Genomic DNA, 11,578 nt, shown 5'->3' with positions numbered 1-11,578 from the left:
AACGACTTTAAAATTCGCCACTAATCTATTGAAACTTTAAATTCTAATCTCCAAATCCTTTATTTATTTATTCATCTTGCTTTCCATTTTTTCTTTTCTTGACTTTCTCTTTCAAATTATTGATCTCCTAAATACCAATAGACATCTTCCATTCATGTTGAAGCTCTTATCCATGTTACAACTTGCTACCATCCTAACTTAATAAATTCTACAAGTAGTCCCTATACTATTTTTAAGCCTCTGTTCTCTCATTCAATTTCTATTCTCTCTTTTTCCTCTTTTCTTTCAGTACTTCACTCTTTATTTCTAGACTCAACTTCAAAGCAAATATACGAGATCCTTTCCGATACGGATCCAATAGGGCAAATTTTCAACATTGGTATGGAGCAACTTTATATTATTCAAATGGGAAATCAAAATCATATTCATATGATCCAAATACACTTGGGGGTGCTTCAATTCATATGGGGCAATTCAATTCATATGGGGCAAATTTGGTGCAATACTTGCAATTATGGGCTTAGGGAAACTAATCAAGCATATGGGCCAAAACTACACAAAGGAAAGCCTAAAGTGAAAATCAAGAAAAGTTTTTGTGAAGATTAAGTTTTGTCATGATGAGCTTGTTATGTTTTATTATTTAAATACTTGCTTTATATTAGCTTTGTTTGGACTTATATGCTGACCATATTTTATCTTTTAAGTTTTAGAGTGTTGGACCATGTTTTGGACTTATATTTTAATACTTATGATTTTGATGTGTTATTTTAGTGTGTGATTGGCCTTAAACCTTGTGTGTGATTCGACCAAGTTCAAGGAGAGTGTCTTAGGATTTTAATTTTCTTCTTACTATATAAGGATAAAAAATACTTGTAAGAGGCAGTTTTGAATCAAAATTTTCAGAATTTTCTTCATACTTTTGGCGTGTTTTGCTTTGAGTGAAAGTGAGGATTTGCTTTCATCAATTGCGTCAAGAATGTTGGTTAACTTATCAACTATTCGTTGTGGCGTTTGTCAGATTTTCATTTAAATCCTTTTATCATTGATATTTCAACTTCTCTAAGTGTGGGGTGTTATAGGAGATAGATTTATCAAATCTTTAGATTTTATATTTACTTGTGCGTAGCTTTGTGTCATAGGATTTCACATCAGTTGGTATCAGAGTACGGTGATAGATAAATTTCTATTTATTTATGTTTATCTGTTTTATAAATTTTATTTTTATTTAATTTTAATTTTATCTCGTTATTTCAGTTTATAAAAAAAAAGGAGATTTTTTTTTCAGTTGTGTGAGTTTTTTTTTAAAAAGTGAGATAAAAAAAAAGAGTGAAGAGAAAATTATTTCAATTGTTTAATTTAAAAAAAAAAAAGGAAAAAGAGGAAAGAAGTCAAAATTAATGAAAGTAAATTTTCACTCTCACTCTAAATTGCCTCTGTTCTTTATCCTTAAGTTTGGTCGAACCATACACAAGGTCCAAGCTTAATTATACAATTATACACTAAAATAACACATCAAACTTATAAGTATTAAAATATAAGCCCAAAACATGACTCAACACTCTAAAACTTAAAAGATAAAATATGACTAGTATACAAGCCAAAAAAAAAAAAACTAATATAAAACAAGTGTTTAAATAATAAAACATAGCAAGTTAATCATGACAAAATTGAATTTTCACAAAAATCTTTCTTGATCTTCACTATAGCCTTCCCTCTGTATAGTTTTGGCCTATATATTTGGTTAGTCTTCCTAAATCCATAATTGCAAGTGTGCACCAAATCTACTTCATATGAATTGAAATACCTCTAAGTGTATTTAAACCATATGAATATGATTTTGAACTCCCATTTGAATGATATAAGGTTGCTCCATACCAATATTAAAAATTTGCCTTATTGGATCTGTGTCACTTTCTATCCAAAGAGGCCAATATAATAATTAAATAAATACCAACTGATTTGTTCTAATGGAGTTAGTAACAAACTTTACATCGCTAAAATTAAAATCGTATAATTACATTGCTATTGCTATCACTGAGTTTACCAATAATCAAATTTTATTGCTAAAAATGATTGATGTTGAATTTTGGTCTTTCAGGAATTTGTTGCTAAATATTTAATAATTTAAAAATAAAAATAAATTACAGTCATGATACCTTTTCTTAATGAATTATAAAATTAGAGATTTTCCATATAAAAAAAAATTAGAGATTTTTTTGAAATAGAATAAGTAAGAAGATGGTTGACTTAGAAATTAAAATTAGTATAAAAAATGTCAAAAATATGTTTGGGGCATCACATGATAATTAGAAAATCTCTCTTTATAATGTAATGGCTTTGATGACTGTACTCCTCTGTCGGAGACAAAATTGTTGTTTAAAGTAATTAACATGTATTTTTTACATACTTCTTCATCAATTTCATAGAGGATCCTTAATCAATATCCAGTAGCCTTTCTTGTGAGAAAGTTTGGTTGTGCATGTTAAAGAATATTTTAAAAAATATTATATTATTGATTTTTTATTTAATCAAAATTTAATGAATTGAAAAAATAATTGTAACCTATAAAAGATGAGGCGTTTCTTATTAGAAACTAATATACAATAAATAAATAAGAAATTTGAATTTAAAACTTTTCTTTTTTTCTTCAAAATCAATATATTTATTTATTGACTTATTATAATTTTTTTACTTGTGTACATACACTATAAAAAAATAAAAATATAATTACGATTTTTTATTAATAAATGATCGATAATTTTATTGTCGGTATTTCAAATAGTCAATAAGCGGTCGTTAAGTGACCACTTTTTTAATAATTTAATTAGTAAATTTTGTTGTTATTTTTTTATTTTCTGATAATTTTTTTTACAATTTAAATGTATTTTTAATTAAATTTTGGTGAATTAAGATGTGTGAAAAGGAATTGGTGATATTTTTGTTTTATTTTATTTTTTTTAAGGATTGGTGACTAAAATACAGTAGTTGTAATGGCAATAAAGTAGGTAGCATTAAGGAATAAAAGGAATGAAAATAATGAGGTAGAGTATCATTACAACAAGGGAAATAATGAGGTGGAATACCAAACTTTTCTTTTAAGTCTAGGCAACGTTTACTAACCAAAACCAGAAAAATAATAGTGAAAATTAACTTATTTTTCTCTTCTTTTTTTTTTTAAAAAAAATATAGCAGTTTTTAATAAGTAATAAAAATAAAATATTATCGATCAAATAAGTTTTTTATTTTTTTATCAAATAAAAAATAAAAAGCACAACAAATGAATGTATCATTAGTTTTCATTCTTTTAAGATATAGATTTGATTCCATTTATGAATTCATTCAATATATTTTATTGAGTTTTTATATAGACATAAATTTATTTGCATATCAAATTTTAAATTAGATTAAATTGTATATATGAAAATTAATTTATAAAAATTATATAATTGTAAAAACAAAACGAGACAATGTCATATTTATAACTAGAGCTGATTAAAAAATAAGGATGCAAATTTTATTTTATTATTAGATATTCAACTCCTAATTTTCAGGTAGAGTATTATTAACCCAAAAAATTATGTAATTTTCCTTTTTTTGCAAATAAAATTTTATTTAGATTAAATCATTAATTATTAAAATTTTATTTTCTTTAACTGTTAATCAATAAATTCCTTTGTTTATATTTAAATAAAGAAAAAATCTTTATAAGTCAGATCAGACCGTAGACGAATATATGTGAACAATAAAATTATCTAAAAATACTTACAGATTTAGTCCGATGATAAGTATATTTGAATAAATATGGGAAATCTTAAGTTCTACTTTCTTAATTTTAAAAAAATTATCTAAAAAAAATTGGGTTTTATTTGTTATTGAAATTATTTAAAAAATACAAAATTCACTTATCGATAATAGAGATTCTTTTATAATTCCAAATTAAGCAAAATTTTCTAATAAAAAAGTGATATTTACATATTATAAAAGTTTATTTTACTTTTCAAAATTTTGATATTTTTATTTAATTATACTACAATAATATGGATAACTTTATTATCATTATAAATAAATATTTAATTTTTGTTATGAAAAATGTTATAGGATAGTTTTAGGTACAGAAATTGGATTTCATTAAAAAATAGTTTAAAATATTTTTATTATTAGAAAAAATCTAAAAATTAAAAAAGTTTTCTAAATTTTAATTAAAATTTTAAAATTCCTATTTAAAAGTGATTTTACACGTGTAAATACAAATTTTATTTATGTATAGATAATGGTCAAGTTTATTCTTGATCTTATTGTATTAATAAAATTTTATTAAATAAAAAAATATATTATTTCAAATAGCGAGATAATTATATTTAATAAATTATCTAGTCAAAATATGAGCAGTTGGAGTAGTATTATGATGAATTTATCTAATATTAATTTTAGAGTCTAACAAAAATTTATAATTATTTAAAATCAAATTTTTACATAACATAATTTGGCAAAAATGCATCTCAAGTGTCTGTTTAAACTTTGTATAAGATAATATGGCAAAGATGCTGTTATTTCTTTCTCATCTCTTAAGTATAAATCATTAAAGTCTTCCGAATAAACCACGGAAGAGAGTTTTTACGAGATAAAACTCGAATAAGATTTCGATGTCATTGTTGCAATTCCGGTAACCTATAATAACTGGTAAACATCCATTGAACATTACCTTCCGAAATAACCGAATCAATAAAATTTGAAAAAAAAGTCAACCACAGAAATAGACATATAACTCTTCCATATTAACGAAAAATCTCCTCCCAATCCTTATCTATTAATTGAGAAGCAACCATCAAAATGTAAAAAATTACTAAAAAATTTTCATACGAAAACTAAGAGATTTTGTTTCGATAAAAAAATTAAACGTCGAACTTATAATTAATAATCAAATTCTTCAATTTCAATACATTAACTGTCCGAGAATTGCCAAGTTCTCAACAGTTTCAATATAGGACGATAATTGCTTTCGGTTATTCCCATTTTTAACGGGATGAGCCGTTTCGCTGTTGCTTGTACTTAATTAAAAGTTTAATTTAATCCATATTAATTTTTTTTAATCTAAATTAACTCAGAAATTTAAAATTTTTAATTTTTGAGTTAAATTAAGATATTAAAATATCTAACCCAAAATAACGAAACTGGACTTCCTAATTTTTGATGTAAATTAGAAAATCAAGAAATTTGAAACAGAGATTTTTATTTTGAATTAAATTAAGATTAAATAGCAGATTTTAAGTTAATTTAAATAAAAAAAAATAAAAAAGACATAAATTCAACATCTGTAGTGAATTTGAACATTTAGCCCCTTTCTAACATTATCCAAAGTTCCGACTTGAGCACTCCTTTAATCTGGTTAGTTTGATTAATGGGCCCAAACCTTCTGGCCGTGGGGCGTTCAGCTCCACCCGTCAACTGATAACAGAAACAAAAAACCCCAAAATCTAAAACCCTAGCCAAAATCAAAATACCAACATGAGACGATCTCTGCTCGTCAATATCTCTCGTTACACTCGCAATCTTCTTCACTCGTCTTCCAATGTCGGCACCAGACTCCATAATCCTTCACTTCCCAGTTCTACTCGGTCTGTTCTTAGGCTTTTCTCCTCTGGTGAAAACCCGACGACACCGTCCCCTGAATCAGCGCTGCTAGCTCAAATCAAGAAGAAGGATGATTCTGTCCAGGCTAAGGATGTCGGTAACAAAGGTAAGAAAATTGATGGGAGCTTTTCTTTTTTATCAATTTAGTTATCTGTTTACTTGCTGAGAAAAATGTTGGAAATGATCAGAAAATGAGGGAAAATTTTGAGTTTTAGTTTTTTCTATTGGATTTTTTTTTTTTTTTTGGTTTTAACTAGTTCGGGATTTAAATAAGAGATGTTGTTGGCCGTTTGAAAATGCTGAAAGTTGAATTTTTTATTTTAAAAGTTAACCTGTTCTTTTTTTTTTTGCCGAGGAACCAAATGAGGTACTTTTGTTTCCCTTGTATTTCTTTTTGCTAGTTCATATGCAATGATAGTAAAATGAAGCATGAGAATTGGGAGCTGGATTTAGAGATAAATTGGACTAATTTTTTGCTTAATCAGGGAAATGTCTTGACACATTTGTGAATTTATTTTATTCATGGGTTTTGCTTCTGAATTATGCAATTTTAGTGTATGATTTTGGTAAAAAGTAAAAACCTGATTTGGTTCATGTAAGGTTGATAATTAAGCTAGTATTGGCAAGGAACAAAATAAGTTCTGAACATGGTTTGACCATATGTAATTTACTTGGTTGGTTGCTTGGTGGCAGAGCTGAAAGAGCTTATGGATAAATACTTTAAGGGAGACGAGGAGGTGCTACCTTCAATTATGGAAGCAATTTTACACCGCAGGTTGTCAAGGAAGCATGATGAGACAGATGATGAGTTGATGGAAGAACTTCGTATGAAGCCACTGGATGATGTGAAGGACAAAGAGTTTGAATCAGATTTTGAGGAGCTGTATGAGACGGATGAGGAGATCGACGATTTGTACAATGCCAAGGAAATAGTGATGAAGAAAATGGTGAAGGATGAGTACTTCAACATGGATGACAAGAAATGGGATGAGATGGTTACGGAGGCAATGCAACATGGGTTTTTAAAGAACACAAGGGAATGTGAGCAAATTCTGGAGGATATGCTTAGGTGGGATAAGCTTCTTCCAGGTATAATGGCGTGACCTTTTTCTGAAACACGCACACATGCACACACAGAGACACACACTCCACTATATTGTCTTTTTTTCCTGTAGCGTTTGGAGGTATAATGCTGACTTGGCTAAAATGTTCTTGAGAAATTTTCCTTTTGACTTTTTATTGTAGTTTCTGGATCTGACAATAATTAGTTTATTTGTTGAGTGAATTTAAAAATTGGACTAGAATGATGATATTTAGATTATTGGAAGTGCTGCAGAGGTATCACATAGAATTGGTTTGCCATTAAATTCTTATAGTTCCAGAATTTTGAAGTTTTGCTTACAGTGGCTTTATCTTTTGCAACTATAACTTAGTTGGTAATCCTAGATCTGTCAAATGGCTTGGTGATGTATATGTTGATCTAGGTTATGTTTTTTCTTGTGAAATATGTTAGCTGTGCACGCTAACACTTGGAATGAATAACTCTTGTGCACACACTTGTAGAACTGAACAAGAAGGGACAATCAACCGTTAATTTCACTATGTTTTAATTGTTTAAGAAGTTGTAGGAATGGGAATTTCTCTTAACTATGGTAATAGGCGGTGTAATTTCTTGAGTAGATGAGAGAATATAAGAATGTGGTAAATCTGCTGGTGGACCAAAATTGTTGTAAGCTAGACCAATTAAACTTTTTATGTTTTACTGAACTGTTTGGTGAGTATAGATATTCAGTCATCAGCTTTACAATTGAATTTAAGTAATTAGCTGCCATTGAAAATTACTCCTGTGGGTCCTTATGTTACTCTTGAACCAATGTATCTTTTACCCTTCCTGAGTTTGGCTTCATTTGTTTTTTGGAAAATATTTTTTAGGAAAAATTTTCTATATTTTCTAATGTTTGGAGCATTTCAGGAAAATTGGTAAACAGAAAATGTTTTCTTAGTCAAATGGAATTAAATACCTTTCTCTTTCCAAAGGATGAACATGGAGTGATTTATGTAGTTTGAGAATTTTATTAACACCATAGGACATTCTATAGATAAATTTTATTAACCCTTTTTATTTTTTAATCTTACAACCAAATAATGGAAAATAAGTTTTTAATTGGAAAATAATATCGTTAGAAAATGTTTTCCACATATAAGTTATTTTTTGTGAAACATATAGAGGCTTAGATTCCTTCCTTGTCCCACAACTTTCATTTCACCCTCTTAACTTACCCCAGTCACAAAAGGGTGAATATGTCCTTCCACTGACCTCATCTTTCATCTCAGGATGTTTTGAGAACTGAGCTTATGAGGGTGTATCGTCTTATGTTCTGCTGATCATTGAATGCATATTGTTTGTGTCCAAAGATGTACCTTTAAACAATCCAAATAATTCTTTTGAGCATTCCATCCTAACTTGTGGAGAAATGAACTTGGACTCGAGAAATTTTCCCAATCTTATGTCATAATGAATGGCAGATGCTACCTTTTCTTCTAGCAATGTTTCTTTTGTGCTATATGAAGTGATATGCTCTAAGTCATTTTTCTGAAAGGAAACTTTGATGTTGGAAGTAGTCATATTAAGGACTAGGGATAAAAAAAAAATTTGCAGTGTATGTGTTCATAAAGTTTCATTGGACAAATGTTTTTACTATAGTGTGTCTTTTTCTCGGTTGCTAAAACTGTTTTGTTAAAGACCTCTTCCCAAAATTTTCGAGTATACCAGTGGAAACTCAAGAAATATGCCCATGTTTTTGTTTTTGTAGAGAGTATATGGCTTTCATGTAGAAAAGTAGCTTGTTTATTATATTTTGGTTATATGAAATGGAAATGGAATAATGGATTGAATTTTGGTTCAGTTCCTGGCACTAAAAAATCAGTTAAACCTAACTGATTGAAATAACTATAATTTCAAAAGAAATATATTTCATGCGTTTTGTTTGGTTTAGTGGTTGAGAGTGATAATAGACTCTGTAATGTCTAGTATTTGACAATTACAGCTACAATTTTGTTTTGCGCTGTGTGGGTATCTCTTTTTTAATTTTTTTTTTTTATCACCATGATTAAATCACAATCATCCTTTTGACTCATCTCTGCCATCCAAGTCATTATGTATTAACTCACCTCCAGAAAGAAGCCCTATCCGCCACAGACACATGCTTTGCCCACCCCACCTCAAGCAATCTCCCTTATATCTTCTCCCTCCTTTTTTTCCTTTTCTGCTGAGTGCCATATCTCTCCTCCCTCACCAAAGACTGAAAACCCAACGCCAATTTCACCTCTTCATCATTACTTCTTTTCTTTTCATTTGAGTCAATATCCACCGCCAGCTTGCCTTCTGTTGAATCTCATCGAAACGGTCACTTCGAGTCAAGCATTGGGTCTGTCTCTCCCTTGTGTGCTTGTCATTTGGGATTGGTATTTGGATTTCATAACTGATTTTTTAATTTGTTATTTGAGTTCTATTTGGTCGATAGAGAATTTGTGATTTGAGTTGTATGTGGTAGATGAAGAATTGTCATATTCAATCTGTGATTGTGATCATTGGGTTTTATTTTATTTTATTTTTCTATGTTTTTTTCTTCTTGGTGATATCCTTTTTTTTTTTTTTTTTTGTGTTTTTGGTCATATTGTATTTATACTCTGCATTCTATGATTTCATGGTGAGTTTCTGTGAAGAAAAAATTGAGGTCAGAACCAATTCACCTGACTGAGCTGAACTAGTTAATTAGATTCAGTTTACTTCACTAATAAGTCCGGTTCATTTTTATTTATAACGAATTTTGATTTTCAGTTGTTCTTGTTCAGTTTGGTTTGCAACAGAACCGCACAGCCTATGTGGGAGAAGACCGTGGCTTTATATTCTTAGATGGCTAGACACTAACTTGCTTCTCTTTACTGGAAAATAATTGTCTCTTACAAGCATTGAGATGTTTAAGTCATATTTTTATGAAGTGCTAGTCAATGCTGGTTCTATGATCTGGTGAAGTAGGCCTTTTTTCCTTAATATGGAAGCCTGCTTATTCCTGTCTACCCCAAGTGTTCTCCTTAGGTTGTTTTTGGATGATGCTGGTGGCGTTAGCAATGCTTATGTGTAACTTGGAGTTTTCAATTCTGGGCTTAGGCACCTTCAAATAACCAAAAGGACTGGATACTTCTAATGAAGGTTACATGTTTTGCCAGTTGGCTGTAATCTCTGCCAACATCTTTTTATTCCATAGCCTATATGAAAATGGTGTTTTTGTTGAGGATTTTATCAATTTTTTTTAAGTGATAATTATTAGAATCATGGCAATAATTTTTTTCCCTAACATGTAGGTTTATGAAAATAATTCTGGGTTGCTAACTATTTTTTATATCCTCGCATGGTAGTTATGTAGTTTGAATTTGTTTGGTAGCATGGACGTTTATCTAATTTTATTATTATCAGATGACATCAAGGAAAAGGTGGAAAAGAGGTTCAATGAGCTAGGGGATATGTGTGAAAGAGGTGAGCTTGAACCTGAGGAAGCCTATAAGCTGTTCAAGCAATTTGAGGATGAGATAGTCATGGAATATGAAAAGAGAACGGAAACTGACGGGTCCCAGCAATTTGATGAGGCTATGGTGCCAGATAAGCAAGAAGACTTGGATGATGTGTCAAATGAGGGGCCAATTCTTAGGTGGCAAACACGGGTAGTCTTGGCTCCTGGAGGTGATGCCTGGCATCCCAAAAACAGGAAGGTGAAAATGGCGGTTACTGTCAAAGAGCTTGGTCTTTCAAAACATCAATTTAGACGGTTGAGGGAACTGGTCGGAAAACGATACCATCCAGGGAAAGATGAACTTACAATCACAAGTGAGAGGTAAAGCCAGCTAGCAGTTAAATGTCTCAGTTTTCCATAAATATGGAGATGCTTAGTTTTAAATGCCTGTTAATACAGTGCTTTCTATGGCTTAAGTATAACATTTTAAGTCTAAATATTGAAATTTGGTGCTTTAGTAAGTGATTTAGAAAGTTTGATCCTAGGTAAAGCTAAATGGAATAAAAGGGATACATATAACCTTAGCCCAATCAATTTAGGTAAATATATAATTGAGTTTGAGTTTCAATTTTCGAGCAACAACATTTTTCTCCTGCAATGGTCATTTCTCCCAGTAATATCAAGCGGCAGATTCTTTAGGTTGTGTTACCTAATCGTGACCATGCTGTGGTTTGGGCCCAGAACCGGCTGACAAAGACCAACCTTGAACTGGACTAGAACTGGCTGGGCTGGTTCAGTTTTGGGTCAAAACAGGGTCTTTTCCCTTTAAAGAATTGAAGAAAATATTTGAAAAGGGACTGAAGGAATCCTGCAGTCTGTCTCAGTCCCATTGAACCAATGTACCGGAACAGGCCCTGATCAAACTGGCGTCCTTGCTTAGTGTTATCTCTCTCCAATTGTAGTTTATTATGGTTTGCATATTTTTCATAGCTGTTGTTGAAGTTTGTGAATAACCAAATTATGTTTACTAACATCATGATGCATGTTAAGATCACATAATACGTCATTCTTTTAACTCTATATTACAAGAAATTTGAAATGATTTTTCTTTTGAAGGTTTGAACATCGGGAGGAAAACAGAAAAGATTGCCTTAGGACTCTCTTTTCACTTATTGAGGAAGCTGGGAAAGCTAACAAGTTGGCAGAGGATGCTCGAGCTTCATATGTGAAGCAAAGACTTCGAGCTAATCCGGCTTTTATGGAGAGGTTGCAGGCAAAGATAAGGAAACAATCATCCAACGCCATCTCTGCATGAGAAATAGGGACTTCCTGATTTTGTTGTTGGTATTTTACATTATTGCCCCCTTATAAAAAAATTTTGGGGCAAAACTAGTAGAATGCACTCAATACATTTTTGCATGCCTTTCTTTCTCGAA

The 11,578-nt window shown here is 30.3% G+C and overlaps 1 protein-coding gene across 1 annotated transcript; it reads left to right on the top strand.

Annotated features, from left to right (window-relative positions):
- The first annotated feature begins 5,410 nt into the window (after positions 1-5,410).
- Positions 5,411-11,578, top strand: LOC110615817. Its single transcript, XM_021757957.2, has 4 exons — positions 5,411-5,737; positions 6,325-6,720; positions 10,109-10,523; positions 11,259-11,578. Exons 1-4 carry the CDS (start codon positions 5,506-5,508, stop codon positions 11,455-11,457), a joined length of 1,242 nt encoding a protein of 413 aa, XP_021613649.1. The 5' UTR covers positions 5,411-5,505; the 3' UTR covers positions 11,458-11,578.

This window comes from Manihot esculenta, chromosome 5 (assembly GCF_001659605.2).
Source record: "Manihot esculenta cultivar AM560-2 chromosome 5, M.esculenta_v8, whole genome shotgun sequence".
NCBI lineage: Eukaryota > Viridiplantae > Streptophyta > Magnoliopsida > Malpighiales > Euphorbiaceae > Manihot > Manihot esculenta.
The sequence above is the reverse complement of the archived record's forward strand: the minus strand, read 5'-3'. Positions and strand labels throughout refer to the sequence as shown.

Bases quoted from the DNA above. Each gene is read 5' to 3' on its own strand.
- LOC110615817 (XM_021757957.2), top strand. From the start codon at position 5,506: ATGAGACGATCTCTGCTCGTCAATATCTCTCGTTACACTCGCAATCTT. The intron at 5,738-6,324 runs GTAAGAAAATTG...GCTTGGTGGCAG, and splicing joins TAAGGATGTCGGTAACAAAG to AGCTGAAAGAGCTTATGGAT. The intron at 10,524-11,258 runs GTAAAGCCAGCT...TTTCTTTTGAAG, and splicing joins CTTACAATCACAAGTGAGAG to GTTTGAACATCGGGAGGAAA.